This window comes from Parus major, chromosome 3 (assembly GCF_001522545.3).
Source record: "Parus major isolate Abel chromosome 3, Parus_major1.1, whole genome shotgun sequence".
NCBI classification, from domain to species: domain Eukaryota; kingdom Metazoa; phylum Chordata; class Aves; order Passeriformes; family Paridae; genus Parus; species Parus major.
In genome coordinates, this window is record NC_031770.1 from 56,923,031 (window position 1) to 56,940,170 (window position 17,140).

Genomic DNA, 17,140 nt, shown 5'->3' on the forward strand with positions numbered 1-17,140 from the left:
CTCACAAAACTATAATTTTCCTAAATCTTCTTTTATATGCATCTTTGTAGATTTGTAAGCTGGAGTAAATATTTACTATGACCCATTGTTTTGTTAACTCGGCAAACTTCAGAGCTGTTAAAAGATGATTCAAGACACCTTTTGTTTTGATCTTGTGACCTTGCTGTTCTTTACAGATAATTAAGCAAATTCTGGCCTTAGGGTCTCTGATTCTGTACTTAACATTCAGCACAGCTGAAGGAAGAACTTGAGGCCACTCTGAGGCAGTTTTTGAACTACAGTGTGACTTTTGCATCTTGCTTTTTAGTGGTAGTTACAAAAGAAATGTGCCATTTATATATAGTCACATAGTTCTGGATATTGGTGACTTCCCAAAAGGAGTTGCTTAGCTGAACTAACATGGTTCTTCAGTGTCACTGCTCTAAAGTGGCTACTCATTTTTGTGGCCTTATTTGTCCAGTAAGCCTTAATTCACCCCAGTGTATTTGGCAAGGCTAATAGATCTTAAGTTGTATTTTAAATTCTTAACTTCTCTTTAAAGGAAACGATTGCCAGGTGAAAGATCCAAGGTATGGTCATGTTTTTAACCTGAAGCCACTTTCTGATAAAGACATCAAAGTGAGTACAGATGAGTATGACTACTACTTCAGAGTTTGTGGAGAAATAACAGAACCTTGTGGTGCAGGGCATCACAGTGTTGCATCGTGTCAAGTAAAGAAGATGGGCCCTACTTTCAAAAAAGTAGCAGGTACTGCACTTACCTAAACAAACCTAGGGAACAGGAAAATCAACCAGGGTGTAATAGAAGAAGCGTTCTTGCTAATCTAGTGCATCTAATGAGATAAAGCACCTCACTCCTTTTGCTCAATGTGCAGATAAAATGTCATATGTGTAGTTACCTTGACACTCAATTATGAATGAGCTCAGCCTTTACTGTGCTGGCGTAGTCATCCCTTTTGACTGGACTTGTAGAGGAAGGTTGAGATCTGTCTATGTTCTTTAATTGTGCATTTTATTGCTGTTTATGTGACCCTGTTGTCAGAGGCATTACTGCAGTTGTGTGTTTACTGTAGCTGCTGACTTTTCTCAACAATTTGTTTCTAGGCTTACGTACAGACAAACTGACCTTCAAAAATGGTTTAATCATGATTAACTATACCAGTGGAGAAAAATGTCATAAAATATATGAGCGATCAACTGCTATATTATTCTATTGTGACAAGACTACATCTGAGGTTAGTTTCAAAACATGTTTCCTGTACATTTTCCAGAGTTGTCCTCCTTATTAAAGTATGGAAAGTTAGGGTGAAGAACGTGAGCATGCCTTATTATTTACAGATTAGACAGGCGATTCAAAGGTCCTGTAGTGGGACAAAAAATGAAGAATGTTTTGAATCTCCTGTTTATGGATGGTACCTTTATCATTGCCCAGGAAGATTGGTGCATGTTGTTCCTTTAAGGGACATCTATCATTACCAAAGCTCTTGGAGAAGTTGGGAAGGGATGTTCTTCCAGAAATGACAGCTCTTTCTTTGTAAGAAATAAAAGGTAGAAGGTTGAATGTGCAGGAAAGCAGGTATTACATGGCCAGACCTAAAATAAGCTGGTAACTTGCTTTTAGTATTTGTATGTATTTGTGCTTCCCTTACTGTTCTTAAACAATGGCGTCTATAGTTATTTTTGCTCTTCTTATTTCATGGGGGAGGCAGCAATTCCTAATGGCTGCTCTTCTATCAGAAGTGTGCATGTGGATAAACTCATGGGATAAACTCAAGGGTTGGGAGAAACCATGCATTTTAGCTGGTCAGAGGCATATAGTGGCTCTAAGGTAATAATGTGTGTTCCTGGATCTTCCTGAAGCATGGCTGACACATTTCATAGTTTCACATTTCAATGTGTCTAAATGAGAAAGCAAATTCATTTTGTGCTGTGTTCTTTCAGCCTGTATTTTTGAAGGAAACTCCAGACTGCACCTACATGTTTGAATGGCATACTCAGTATGCTTGCCCACCTGTTAAATCTACTGAGTGCTCCTACAAGTAAGTTGTTTCCACAAAATTAAAATGAAGCTGTATGTTGAGAGACACAAATAGAGCCTTCTTGCAATTCAGTGCAACACTGCCCCTTTCGCTAATGTGTTTTGACCAGCTAATGTAGCATTCAGTGACAGTGCATAATATTTTAAATAACTTTTGCAATTTGTGCTTCTGAAAACTAATATCATTGAAAAAAAACAAAACAAACCAACAACTTTGAGATTCTTCTGAGAAGTAATGAAGGGGAACTGTTCAATATGTGTTTATTGATGGTTGAATGCTGAGTATGTTAGGTTGTTGCAAATGTCTAGTTGTTATTTAACAATAGCTAATTTAAATAAGACTACAACTGTCTGTTTGGAACTTCCACCAAACAATGCTTCTGGAAAAATGTCATTTATATCTGTCACAACCAAGTATTAGCACATTAAGATTGGATGTGGGGTCAGATGTGGCTAATATTTGGCCCAGAATTTGAACATCTCTCCTCATTATAGGTCTCTACCCTGAGGTAAAACAGTGCTCTGTAACTGTATGTATGATTGCCATGCACTGAAAGGCAACATGCTTGAATTAAAAGTTGAAATTACTCTTGCATTGGCTGAGCTTTGTGCACATGGACCATTTCTGTGGTGATAGCTGGAGAGGTCATAATATCCCTCTACTGAATTTGAAGTTTTTAGGGACCACTGCTTCTGGTGCAGGCTTCTTTTCCAGTGTAATAGTCTGCTTAGAGTTATCAGGTTAAAATTACTGTAGTAACTTAAGGATTGCAACTTTAAAATGCTTAATTATTTTACATGCCGTTAATCTTTTGTACAGGGATGATGAAGGAAACTTCTATGACTTTTCATCCCTGACACGACACAGAGAGAACTGGGAGGCCATTGCTATATCTGCTACTACCCAGAAATACTATATTAATGTCTGCAAGCCCTTAGTACCCTATAGTGCTACACGTAAGTGCAAAATACAAATATATTCTTCCTATAGCCAGGGAAGGCAAGTGGTAGGACAGTACTGGTGGTGACTATTCTGAGTGAAATAAATCACAAAGCAAAGTATGCGGAGACAGCAGTGTGATTTGTCACACCAGAGGGAAAGGTAGACTGTGAGCCTGATTTCCATCTGCTTAGAGGGTGAGAGTGACTAGCAGCTCTTCTCTTGATAACTTTGGCACTCTAGCTCTTTTGGTCCTTATCCAAAGTTTGCTGTAGCTCTTAAAGTTTAAAATAATCAGAATTTCCCTATGGCATATTTTGACTGACTTCACGTTTTGTGCAGTGCAAGGCCAGACTGTAGCCTACCCCTTATAGTAGTCCACTTCCCTTGTGGTAGCTGCCACTACTTTTTCATGACCTTAAGTGAAGTGAGACAATTGCTGCTAGTTTTGATTTTTGGGGAAAACACACCCCAATAAGTATGGTTTGGACAATGGCTTTTAGGTAGATCAGCCATGATATAACTGAAAGTAGGGTAGTGGACTTTTATTCCAGGCAAGTACACCTTACTAACATTTACTTACTAACATTTGGAGTAATAATGCAGCTTTTGTTTATGTGTATAGGTTCCTGCCCCTCTGATGCTGCTGCCTCCCTCATTGAGGGTACAAAATGTACCAGTCTTGGGGAAGTGGCTGATGGTCCTCGTTGGGAAAATGTCACTTTTATCCTGAAATACATTAATGGAGATCAGTGTCCAGATAAAATTCGGAAGAAGACAACAATATTGCGCCTCAAGTGTGATGAAAACAGAATTGTAAGTGGGTTTCTTCTGCTGGGATTCTGTGTTTGTGCAAGCAGAAGGACTTACAAGTACTTGCATTTCAGATACTGAGCAATTTTTAAGAGATCGTTTTGTATACTCTGTTAGAACAAATTTTGTCATCTGTAATAGCTTCAGATCATCTGCTTACATCTTGAAGATGAATGTAGTGCAGGTTAGGAAGTGTTTTAAGTAGTAAATAATGCTATTGGCTGTGTAGCTCTCAATTCTGTATGCCTTGCCATTAAGTACTCTACCATTTGATGAGATTTGAATTGCCTTTTGGATTGTCTGTTGACCTGGGCTACCTTTAGCTCTCCTTGCATTAATTTTATTTCTCCTGATAATGATTCTGTACTGTTGTGTATTTGAAATAATCACAGTTAAATACTCTGTCCTTGGATTAATTAATTGGACCATGATGATCAGGTTTTAGGACTGGTGTTTGAACTGAGGTCAGTTACAGGCTGCAGGGATAGACCTGTTGGCATGGAATCTCAAACTATCACTTTATAGAGATGTCACTCTCTCCACTATTATGTGTTTAGGAATCAAAGCCAGAACTTATCACTGCCATTGAAGATTGTGAATATACTTTCTTATGGTTCACTGCTGCTGCATGTCCTCTTAAAAGCAATGTGCAAAATGACTGTCGGGTAACCAATCCTGCAACAGGTAAGGAGGAGGGCTCAAGATTTTGTATGTGGAAGTGGCTTCTGGAAGCAGCACTACTGTGTATTCTTGAGGGACTTTGTTAGAAAAGTGCAGTGTGGCACATCCTCTGGATAGTGACTAACATGCTTATGGATGGTAGAAATATCTTGTACTGCAATGTCCCTTGGAATATAAATAGATGATGGTTTGAAACTTGTGTTTCCTCTGTTAATGTGAGTAACTGCCTTTCTAAGCTGGCAGGCAAAAAGGGTCTGGTTAGCCTTCCTACTAAGTTCCTGAAAGCTTATAGTACAGAGAAATGTCTTGATTTTAAATCTGAAAAAGAGATGAAATTGTTCCTTGATCTCTCTATAGGCCACCTCTTTGATTTGACACCATTAAAGCGAGAGTCTGGCTATACCATCAGTGGTTCACACAACAGAATAATTGAGTTGAATATTTGTGCTGAAGCTAAAAGTTCATGTGCTAATGGAGCTGGTAAGCAAGTTATCCTCTGTGGTACTGTAATCACTGACTATAGGGTAACCAAAAGAAATACTTATGCTCAAGTTTACTGTAAAGTGTCGTGTTTTGCTGCAAATGCAGAAAGGGTGATGGGAACAGCTGGTGGCTGTACTGACTAGGAAGAAAATCAAACTGTTTTATGAAATGAGGCCATACATTTTTACCCAACAGCATTCACATGGGCTCACTTCAAGTCCCAGTCCCTTTAGTTTCTAATGAATGGGGGTATTTCTTTGCACATGAGGGCAGGAATGTAGGTGCTTCTACTGCATGTCTTTAATGCTGTGGAAACAGAGACATGACAATCTTCCAGCTAGAGTGAACACGGTAGTGATGCATCACTGTAATGCATCTGCACTGGGCTTTGTGTCTGCACTTCAAACCTTAGCCAGTCCTCTTTCTAGCTTTCTGTTCTGGGTGCTTCTGAAACATCAGTAGAAGTGAACTTTTTGCTTAATTAACTGGTTTTAAAGCTGCTTAATTGCAGGTTGAATTACTAGCTCTTCTGTCAAATTGAATATGAAATAATACTTAAGCATCTTAGATGCTAAAATAGGAGTATTGCTTGTTGCAAAAATTATTTTTGTGCAGTTAGAAGAAACTATTAGATTGATTTGCTTTTTAAGAGGCATCTTAATAAAATTATATATAATCTGTTTGACATTTTTTGTTAATTGCTTAGTTTTCAGAGAAGTGATAACCAAACACTGCTCTGTGGCTGCTTAAGCATGTATAGGTGCAGTACATTGAGCTGGTTGATGAAGTAATAAAGGCAATATTTGGTCTTTGTATCAGTGCAGTTCAGCTCAGTTTAATGGCAGCTCTGGATGGTGTGGCAAAGCCATTCTTTCTTAGAAAAATTAAAGTGATTCTAAAATCTCCAGTTTCTTGCTGTACATGTTGTATGGTGCAATTTTTCAGGGCAGTTGCATCAGACTTGATCTGTTTTCTTAATTTTTCTTTTTTTCTCTTTAGCTGTCTGCATCAGAGGTGGCCAAAAACCAGTTAATGCTGGAAAACAGAGTAAAACTTTAAGTTATGAGGATCAGGTGCTGAAGCTTGTCTATGAAGATGGAGATCCTTGCCCTGCAGACCCTGCACTGAAACATAAGAGCTATTTTAGCTTTGTGTGCAAGTCTGATGCCGGAGATGAGAGCCGACCTGTTTTTGTGTCATTTGATGAGCAAACATGCACTAGTTACTTCTCTTGGCATACTTCCTTGGCTTGTGAAGAAGAGGTAAGAATTACTTTTGCAGAAAACACTCATGGGACTTAGAGTTTCTGAGGCGGGTTAGATATAATAGCAGTACATTTTAAATTCCTTGAGGGAAGGATTTCTTCCTTAGTACAGAGCCAAAATTCATATAGGAGTTCTTGAATGCTTTCTATACTGACATTTGCAACAGGGGTGAGCAGTCCTTGACAAACTCCTGCTTCACATGCTGAGCCAAGTTAAAAGTTATAACACTTGAGAAAAACCCCTTTGTGGAACCTATTTAGCTGCTTTCCTGTATCAGGTGTCACGTTGGGAAGTGATGGCAAAGATCCTCCAGTGCAGCAGGCCAGCAGAGCTGAGGCTGACTTGAGGATGGATAGCATCTCTGGACACGAGGATAGTCTTGTTTCTAGGCAGGTGGCTAGAGGCCAGGCAAGTGCATGATGAGTTTGCTCAGTGCAAACTCAATAAACCTTGATTGAATGAATTTAGAATCTGCTTCTGATGTACCATATGTGCTGTAACAGCATAATGTGGTCAGTTTAGTCAAAGTGGTGCTCCAGAGAATGCTTTGAGGTAGTCTTAAGTTTAGCTACATTAGCTGCTAGTCATTAAAAGTAGATGGTGGGTGCTTGGAGTAAAAGGCAGTACTTGGAATAGAAGGCTAAATGAACTATTGGATAAATTTAAATGTTTTCTTAATACCTGAGTATTTTCTTTTGTGAAACTGCTAATCATTCTTTTTGCTGCTTTGATTACCTCTAGTGTGAGCATCATTCTCTGCAACAAATTGTTTTTCCTCCTCATCAGCATTTCTACAATACCACAGTAGCTCTCACTCCCATTTCCCAATGAAATTAAATTCCAATTTTTCTTTCCCCGACAGGAATTGTCACATCCTCTCCTTCAGTTACACACAGTTCTGGTTTCCCCTTCAGTAATATGTACCATGCTGCAATACAAATCAATAATACCCAACCCCCCTGTGTTATCTAGCCTGATAATTCCATTTGGTGGTCCTTAGTGCACTTCTGATCCCTTTTTTCACAGTGACCCAAGCTATTTCAGTGTGATGATATCTAGATAGCAACAATTTATTATTGCTTAGATAGCAACAATTAATTATTGATTATTTGTCCTGAAATTTAATGCTAATTTTTTTAGTTGCTCCATTTCCTATCTAAACAAGAATAGATTTCTCAAATTCCTCATAGACTCTCAGTAGGGTTATGCACATTAAGAATGAGTGAAATTGGTTCTGAGGAAACTTAGTACTCAAGCCATAAACTTTGCAATACACTCACTTTACATTGTTATAATCTTGTTATAACCAAGCTTGTTTGTTGGAGGAGAGGAGGGCATGGGGCCTGATCTTACAAAGTCATAGTAACTGTATGCTGGAGTATGTGTGCCAGATCTTTGTCTTGGTATTGCTCTGATAGGGATTCCATTCCATAAGAATGTTCATCTGAATGTGATCAAGGGTTTTCATATGCTGCTTGTAAATGCTTAGTATCTATAGACAAGCAAATATTATAACAAATGCTGCTTTACTTAGATTTGAAACTTAAATGTAGCCATGCTTCTTGCCTCAAGAAGGATGTTTGTCAATTACTCAAAGCAAGTAATAAAAGAATAAAAGCAATAAATGTACCTTCTTGTAGGTGAAGTGCTCAGTAATGAATGATAGTTCCATTATTGACCTGTCTCCTCTGATCCATCGTACTGGGTATTATGAGGCATTTGTGGATGAAGATATTACAGATGTTTCTCCAGATTTCTACATCAACATTTGTGAGCCTCTCAATCCTATCAAAGATGTCAATTGCCCACCTGGAGCAGCTGTTTGCATGGTTCCTGTTAATGAATCGCCAGTAGTAAGTACTATGGCAGGAATCACTGAAATGTGCATTTCCTTAATAGTTTAATATAGTATCCCTGCCTAGAGACCCAATTTGAACCAGAGACTTGACAGTGGATTAAAGAAATGGAATGCAGAATTTAAATCTCCTCTGCAAAGTTCCGTTTTATTGCTTTTCCCAGTGAAGTATTTTCCTATACTGAACCCCAGTGATCTTTTTGGATGTCAGAAGATTCAGTACAGTGATAAATATAAAAATTGCTACAGAGAATTTTTTTCATGTACTAAAGAAAATTTGTGTGCCAAATAGGGACACTGGGAAGCAGAATGTCTTAGTCATTATGTGGCTTAATTGATCTTGTGATAGCCTGTTGCAATTGGAAGCAGTCTAGATACTAGTATGCTCTGATGTGCACTTAAGTCTTTCATGTGAGAACTGGACAGCTACATAAATAGGAAGCCTGTTACAGAGGACTGACTAACTTGTCTGTGTCATTCCCTTGAGGGATCTGGGCTCTTGCTTTTCAGGACTTGTGTGGAAGCTTTAGAAGACTGACATAAAAAGCTGTGATTGTTTTCCACAACTTTTGGTATTCATCTAGGGACCTTACTCCATTGTTAATGTTATTTTTAAGTTATGTGTTGGTAATTTGGCGCATTGATGTAGAGAAGAATCTACCTCTAAGAGGCAGACACTCCCTGGGTTTTGTCAAATTTAGTCAAAAACTGTTTTGAGTTACTCGTGTTTTGTTAGGATTGAAATGTAATGGCTGTTCTTTGAGTGTTGAATGCAGTTTTCAAAAGTGCAATAGTTGTGCACCCATGTAAACCAAACAGATGAATTCTGATCTGAATCTCTGGGCTGATCTGGAATCTAGGTATGTCCTGTAATTCTATTAATACATATTTTTGCTTGTATAGGATATTGGTCGTGTTACTGAACCTCCCCAGTTCAATAAGGCAGCAAATGAAGTTTACATCACTTACAACAGCACTACTCCTTGTCAGATTAACAATGGATTGAACTATACTTCTGTTATTGTATTTCACTGCAGCCAAGGAACTAGTCTGGTGAGACATCTATTAAACTTACATTGATATTGGAGTGTAAAGGAAAGTAGGTAGTAACCAGTGTTAGCTTTGTTTAAAAATAAGTCAAGGATTTGTTTCTATAACGTATGGATGGACTCACTTCAAGAAGTGTCATATTCGTGTCCTTGACTGGCGAAAATTTTGAGTGTTAGAACTTTAAGCTTGAGAGTAACAGGTTCTGATGATTTCAAGCATCAGATTCCACAGAAGTAATGATAACTTATTGCTGACATTAGACTTAATTTTGTGTTGCACCTTGTTTAGATCCTAAAGTTTGTACTTGTACCTCAAGCTAACACAAGAACCAGTGTAACTGTACAGATATTACTATAAGTGTTCCCCCATGCTGTAACCTTTTCCATTATCGTACACAACTTCAAAATTTGCACTTAGTTACTTATGTTTTTGTTCTGTGTCAACACCTGAACACTAAATTCAGTTTGCATGGTAATGTGAATGTAACATTTCTTGAATTTTTTTAATGCTTCAACAAACTGTAGAGAAGCACTTAGATGTGTTTGTCAAACAAGAGTTTGCTGAAGATCATGAAAACCTTTTCTGTCAACACAGGGCATGACATCAAACTTGAGGCAGTTCTGAATATTACATAGGCCACACTAATACTTTAGTTTAAAACAAGATAAAGTAAACAATGTTCTCTAAAAACCTTAACTGTGAAATTTCGTAATGCTGTTGAGAAGCACAGCTCTCACACTTTTATTGCTTGCAACTGAGCTGAACATGAAAATCTCAACCCTAATTAAGAAGAAAGCTTGTGTTTCCTTGATTGATTGATTGTTTTCTGGAGCTAGGTAGAATGCACTTCCCTTTAAAATTTTTTTTTGTACTAGTTACAATACGGTGTTTGTCCTACAGTCAGTGAAGTCTAGCCATGGTAGTAACTGAGGTTAACTACTGGGGAAAGGGGAAAGTGCAGAGACAACAACAAACTGTCCAAAAATGAAATGTGTCTTCCTGTGTTCTTTGGTAACAGGGTAAGCCAAAGATGATAAGGAAAGTTGACTGCACATTTGTTTTTGAGTGGGAAACTCCACTTGTGTGTCCTGATAAAGTGAAAACTTTAGGCTGCTCTGTGATTGATGAACAGTTACACTATACATTTAACCTGACCAGCCTTTCTGGAAGATCATTTGAGGTAATGCCTTCTTGTGTTGTAACATTTATTTATTTAATTTATGTATAATTGCCTATTGCTAAAAACATTTTAAAACTGCAGGAAGGGTTTCTTTCAAACATTCTGTGTGAGAAGAGGCTGAAATGTCCTGTGGTCAGTATCGATACTTGTTTGGCTTCTGACAGATGGAATTATGTTAGAGGCTATAACGTTTTAATGTTTTTGAGAGTCAAGTTAATGAATACAGAAGTGGGTAAAGGAATGAGAAATCTTTACCTCTGACAGAATCTTGAATGAGACAGCAGGTCTGCTGAACATAGTTTGTTTGTGGTCTGTGTGCTTTATCGTATTTATCAGTTTTGTCATATTAATGAAGGCCAGACTTGCAAAATTAGTTATCTTTTCCTCCTGCGTTAGGCAACTGCTGCCTCAGATTTGGTTTATGAAGCATTTGTGTGATTTTGTAATTATTGACTCTAGACTTGCTGTGATGCTTCTGATTGTCTATACAGGTGTTTTCTGGACCAAACAATTACCATGTTGGTGTGTGCAGTGTAGGCTTGCCCCAGGGAAAATGCAGAGATGGGGCAGTGTGTCTGACATCCAAAAGTGGAGTGTCATCTTTTGGAAACATAAAGGAAATGAGAATGGACTATAGCCACCAGGATGAAACAGTCATCTTGCAGTATACAGGAGGCGATCGGTGCCCTCCAGGTGAGATTGGAGCAGACCCATTCTTTATGTTGAAAACTAGGAAATTTTCACCTTAAAGTGTGAGAAATTGTTGTGCCAGGAGAAAGCAACATAGATTTTACATATAGCAATGGAAACATGTCCTTTTGCTAAATCACAAGCTTCATTCTAATCTGCAATGTCGACATGTATCCCCCTGGAAGAGACACTGCAACTTTTCTATAGGGATGATTGTAGCTAATTGTATGCTGCCTCTGGTTTTCTAATTGGGTTTAAATTCATTGTTCCAGTATTTCTGTTGTCTGCCACTGACCTTCCTTTAGTACTGAAGTACAGGATCTGAATGAGGTTCTGAATACAGATACACCTATTCTACTGTGTGTAGTTATGAGATTATACCTTTCCTTCTCAGTGACCGAAAAGGGAGAACTCTGTGTGTTCCCCTTCAAGTACAAAGGGAAGACCTATGAGGAATGTATTACAGAAGGGAAGAATAGGCCATGGTGTGCTACAACTGAAAACTACCAGGGAGATGAAAAGTGGGGATTCTGTAGTAGCAGTAAGTACTTCCTATACTTTATGTACAAGGGTCTTAGCTAACACAGGGATCCATACATGCATGCAAGCCTTGTGTAAAATATTTTTTCTTTTTTTGCAACCTTTCTCCTTATAGCAACTGCAAGAAAGCAGTCTACCATTATCTTTACATGTGATGAAAATGCTGGTGTTGGGAGCCCATACCTTCTCAGTGAGACTCTTGGTTGTGCTGTGACATTTGAATGGAAGACTCAAGCTGTTTGTCCTCCCAAGAAAATGGAGTGCAAGTTTGTCCAAAAACACAGAACATATGACTTGAGAATGCTCTCTTCCCTGACAGGATCATGGATCTTTTTCCACAATGGGAACTCGTGAGTAATAAGCAGCTCACAGGGAACAGCTTGCTTATCAGTACAGTTGTAACGTGGCATAGTATTTCTGTAGTTTATTACCTGCTCAGTGTCTTGAAACTGTTACTGCTTAACACTTCACATAAGTTAAAGAAAGCTGAGAAAGGAACCCATGTCTCTGAATGGACAGAGTAATCACATTCTTCATTTACCCTTTCTCTCTATTGGTGATCCTTTTTAAAGGATGAATATTCACCTCTGAACTAAAAGCTATTTAAAAGCGTTATATTCAAACTGCTACCTTAAAAATGTAATTTTGTTGTTTAAATGCTATTCTTTTTTTGATTCTTAGTCTTGTTGAAGAAGAATCTTAATTACTTAGTTGCTTTCTTTTGACTTAAGTGTATAACTAATTTTCTGACATTCAACTGGGCTTTTCACTCATTCCTCGATGTATTAGCATAGTGGAAAATATGGATGTCAGGAAGTCATCAACCTCTCCAGCCTCCCTCCTCCAGTTAGGAAAGAGAAATGAACTGGCAAGGATGACAGCATCTGATTCTAAACTTATGATAAACTGTGGGGTAACAAAATACTTCATTCACCACTTTGCTAGCAATTCTCTGCTCTAACATATCTGAGCTGGTATAACTCTGAGGAGATAATGAACTTAGGGTAATATTATAACTTTTATAAATGAAAAATCTTTAGGATATTTCTTGAGTCTCTTCCAATTTTTAGTTTGGACCTAGGTCAAAATTAATTAGTGACCTAATCTGGTAAATTACTAATTTTTCTTTTCCAGTCTTTTGCTTGAAAATGATTATTAGAAGTAATCTGCCAAACCTTAGTACATGTTTTAGTCTGTCAGCTCATTTGAGATTTTAGTTTCTTGCAACCTGTCTGGCGTTCCATGAAGATCCTAAGATTCTTCAGTTTAGCCAAAATGAATTTAAAAGAAGTTTTGTCTACCATGTTCTGCGTAGGTACTATGTGAACCTCTGTCAGAGGGTACATGAGGGACCCACAGGCTGCCCTGAAAGAGCCAGTATTTGCAGGAAAAGCTACAATGGAGATGTTCAAGTTCTTGGACTTGTTCATACACAGAAGCTGAATGTGACAGGTAGAGTTACTTCTTGTTCCTGTGGAGAGCTAGAGATTAAAGGTTTAAATCTTACAGCCTAACTGTAGCAGTTTTTAAATTATGCTGAAGCCTTTATTTTGAAATATTTTTATCAGTGAATCTCCTGTTTAAAAATGAAAACATAATATGACATTTAAGCCATGAGAAAACACTGAAGCAAATTAACAGTGCTGTCATTAAAGCTGTAAGAAATGAATTATCTATCTGAACATCAGGAAACCCTTTTATTACAGTGAGGATACTCAAAAACTGGCACAAGTTGTCTAAGGAGGTTGTAGAGTTCCTACCTTGGAGGTATGCAAAGGCTGTCTGGACATAGTCCTGGACAGCTGGCTCCAAGTGACTCTCTTGAGCAGGGGGTATGGACCAGATGACCTCCAGGGGTCCCTTCCAACCCCAGCCAATCTGTGATTCTGTAGTCGTGAGAGGGTCTCATTCATCCTGTTTGAAAAGACTTATTCTGCATCTAGTAACTTTTAAAGCAGCATGTGAAGGATGATTAATTGGCTTCACTCTTACAAAAATGAATGAAAACCAGTAATCTCAACTTTACTCAAGCTTCTAGTTTAAGGAATATTTTTCAAATTGGTGCTCAGGGAAATTTTCCATCCATTTACAAAAGTACTGACATGTATTGCCTGTATTTATTGTCTGAGTTAATTTATAATTGGTATCTTCATTTACTCTTACATTTTAAAAAATTACATTTAAGTGTAAACATTTGTTATGGCCATACTGGTGATCTGAACACAGGGTACAATGTAAAGACAAAGAGTGATTTTTAAATGATTGCAAGTGAGAATGCCTCAAATTACTGAAGTACTATAATTGATACATGGTCAATATCAAGGAAAAGAATGCTGGAAGTAAGGAAGTCTAGGGGATGAGCAAAAGAAATTTCTGACAGCTGCTTACAAAAACGTTTTTTTTTTCTTCTAGGTGATACAGTGTATATTAGTTATTCCAGTGGGCAAGAATGTAGGAAAAATAAGAAAGTAACAACAATTATAGAACTGAAATGTGCAAGAACAGTTGGCATGCCCATGCTGCAGAGGTGAGTAATAAATTTACATACCACTGATCTTCATGGCTGATTCTTTTGTGTCTCTCTAGTAAACCCTTAAATCCCAGGACAAAGACACTCTGCTCTGTTGGACAGTCCCTAAAGTAATCCTTGGTCTGTACTTGCAAGGCATAGGGTCTTCTGGAGTTTGCACAATTGTTCATTTTCATAAACATTGTATTTATCTTAAAACTTCTGGGAAAAAAAATAGGCATTCTGCTTCCAAATTAGATCTGACAATGGCCTGGATGCAGTTGTTTCCAGTGTCAGTAGCCAATGTCATTGTACAACCACTCTTAACTCTGTTCAAAATCTGTTTATTAAAGAACATTTTCTGTAGGTAAGTGATTGAGCTAATAAAGCATGGTTTATTTCTGCCCCAATACACTGTATTTTACCAGAAGCTCTCTAAAATAAGGTATATATACATGATCACCAATACTAAGAAAGCTTGAGGACTTTTTGTTTAGTCTTGGTATTATTAACTCTATATTGTTTGTAGAATTGGAAAACTGGACAAAATGTTCTGTGACAGCCAAAGAACAAGGCAGCAAAGTCTGACTAGCTGTCATGGTTTCGGGATGGTACTCTAATTCAGTGGTCCCACTGAAACTACATGCTGGTTGTTCCCTCCCCTTCCGAGGGCTGGAGAGGAGAAATGGAGGCACAAAAGGCAAAGGTCGTGGGTTGAGATAATAACAATTTACTGGAAAGAGAAATAAGAAATGAAACAGTAACAGCAACAATACCAAAGACAGAGGGTACAAGAAGGAGCTGAATGATTTGAACAAGACATCGATACATGACCTGGGTCCCTCTGCCATGCTATGTTGGCCCAGGAGGGACCCCTTCTCCCTAGAAAAGGTGTCCTTCCCCTTGTCCCTATCAATGATGTGAGCTGCTATAGAATAACCTCTGGGTCCTGGCCATGGCCCTTCCTGGCTACTGCAAAAATATTATCCTGTCCAGGCCAGAACCAGGACACTAGCTTATACCTCTTGTTCTGCTTAAATAAAAGGCAGGTTTTACATGCTGCATAAAAGCAGCCTGATATGTTTGCTAGCTAAAATATATCAATAAAACCCTTTGATACACTGTGGGAATTCTGGAATTTTCAGCTGGAAGTTCAGGTGCAGCCAGGTCTTCTAAAACTGCAGAAAAAATCCAATGTAATTCTTCAGGTAGCTTTTTTTTTAGTGCAACTTGACTATTTTAGCTTATTCTAGGTATGATGCTTAGGCAGGGCATTGTCACATGTGGGTTAGCAGTTGTCTTTTCCTTTTCTCAAGTCTAAAAACTTGTTACTCTTTCCGGGAATCATCAGCTCTATTTTTATTTGGTAGGTTTGATGAAGAAAACTGTGCTTACTACATCACATGGGACACACGTGCAGCTTGTGCTGTGAAGCAGCAGGAGGTAGAGGTGGTGAATGGAACAGTCATTAATCCTGCAACTGGGAAAAACTTTTCTTTAGGAGATGTTTATTCCAAGTGAGTAAAAAAAAAAACCCAAACAACCCCCAAAACAACAGAATGGTTCTACCCTTAGTTACCTTTCTGGAGAAGATTGCTAAACCATGCTGTTCATCATATCTGTAGAGCACACCATATGGTTCTCAGAGTCAGTGGTGTATATGAGTCACTCAATCATGCTTTTGTCTTTATATTATCTTAAACCTTTGGAGGTATTTGGATGTTCAGTCACACATTGAGGGCAGTATAGCTGGAAAAATCTGCTTTCTGTGCTTGCTAAGGATTATATTTATGCTAAAAATAATCCTTATTTCTACTTCAGGGAGGAAGCCACAGTCCTACATCTTTTCTAGCTGCTGAATCGATCACTCAGCTTGCTCTGGAATCAACCAGTGATAGACTGGCAACAGTGGTAGATGCTGTGTCTTGGGAATAAGCCCAACCTGTGAGTTCAGACTTAATAGATTTTTTCCTGTTTCCTCAGGTTGTACACAGCTTCTGGTGATGAACGGACAAATGGTGATAAATATGTGTATCAAATTCAACTTGCTGGTATAATAAATTCAAGTTTCCCAGAGTGTTTTGGAGCAAACATCTGCCAGGTGAAAACTAATGAACAGCGCATTCGGAGAGTTGGTTCTGCCAGAAATGCCAAATATTACGTTGATGGTAAGTACGTGCTCACCAGACAGAATTGCTTGATGCTCTGTGAACTGCTTCAACCAAAAATGGTTCTTGGTTCACAACATCTGTGCTAATCCATTTCTATAAATCTATCCAGAGTGTGTCTAGCATAATTTGGATATTTTTAAATTTTTTTGCTGTGTAAGCTGTTGCAAATATGGCTTTAATGGGGGGTTAGGGATTGACACTTGAAGACTGCAAGACTTGAAGTTGAGAGACTGTGGTAAAAACCATGTAAGAGAGAAGAATTTCATCTTCTGTTTTCATCTGTGCTTGTGCTGTATAAGCAATGATTTCTCTTAGTTAACTACTTTTTTTCCCAGGGTCTAGTGTTTAGACTGTTCTCAGGAAAGTAGTAAACTACAATTTTTTCTTCTCATTGTAGATGATGATTTGGATGTCATATTTTCATCTGACTCCAGATGTGGTAAAGATAAATCAAAGTTTGTGTCTTCAACCATTTTCTTCCACTGCAATACAGAAGCAAAGGAAGGCATCCCTGAATTCCTTCATGAGACAGCAGATTGCCAGTATTTATTTACCTGGTACACATCTGCTGTGTGTCCATTAATGTGAGTAGATAACCATTTTCTGAAAGCAGCTCTTGTCAGCACTTCTCAGCGAAAGGCTTTTTTGTATTTATTTGCCACAGTAATTGGAAAAAGGGGAAAAGCTGAAAAAGCAGTAGACTTACAGATACATTGATCATCATGTGTGCAGTGTTTGGCACATATCTACTAAATTTAAGCTTCTGTACCTGAAGCTGGAGAGGTACAGTGGAATTCTTATTGTTTTCACTGAGTAAAACTGACTAGGCTGAGAGAAGAAGCTGTTTCATGTTAATGAGAAGGAGCAGTTTGTGGGTGAGGTGTTTGGTTCCCCTTGCCTCACTGTCTGGAAAACTTTGAAGCTG

At 38.2% G+C, this 17,140-nt stretch overlaps 1 protein-coding gene across 2 annotated transcripts in view; it reads left to right on the forward strand.

The window, feature by feature from the left end:
• Positions 1-17,140, forward strand: part of IGF2R (insulin like growth factor 2 receptor) — a 58,222-nt gene that overhangs the window by 37,478 nt on the left and 3,604 nt on the right. The window contains exons 27-45 of one of the 2 annotated variants that reach the window (XM_015622328.3): positions 542-748; positions 1,105-1,235; positions 1,942-2,039; positions 2,859-2,995; positions 3,604-3,794; positions 4,349-4,475; positions 4,830-4,952; positions 5,955-6,217; positions 7,861-8,073; positions 8,979-9,128; positions 10,144-10,305; positions 10,797-10,998; positions 11,390-11,536; positions 11,651-11,885; positions 12,851-12,987; positions 13,948-14,062; positions 15,415-15,561; positions 16,028-16,212; positions 16,613-16,799. In XM_015622328.3, the coding sequence (XP_015477814.1) occupies positions 542-748; positions 1,105-1,235; positions 1,942-2,039; positions 2,859-2,995; positions 3,604-3,794; positions 4,349-4,475; positions 4,830-4,952; positions 5,955-6,217; positions 7,861-8,073; positions 8,979-9,128; positions 10,144-10,305; positions 10,797-10,998; positions 11,390-11,536; positions 11,651-11,885; positions 12,851-12,987; positions 13,948-14,062; positions 15,415-15,561; positions 16,028-16,212; positions 16,613-16,799 (3,157 nt within the window). Of the gene's footprint in view, positions 1-541; positions 749-1,104; positions 1,236-1,941; positions 2,040-2,858; positions 2,996-3,603; positions 3,795-4,348; positions 4,476-4,829; positions 4,953-5,954; positions 6,218-7,860; positions 8,074-8,978; positions 9,129-10,143; positions 10,306-10,796; positions 10,999-11,389; positions 11,537-11,650; positions 11,886-12,850; positions 12,988-13,947; positions 14,063-15,414; positions 15,562-16,027; positions 16,213-16,612; positions 16,800-17,140 lie in introns of those variants that run through there. The other variant, XM_033512775.1, reaches the window with a different exon arrangement.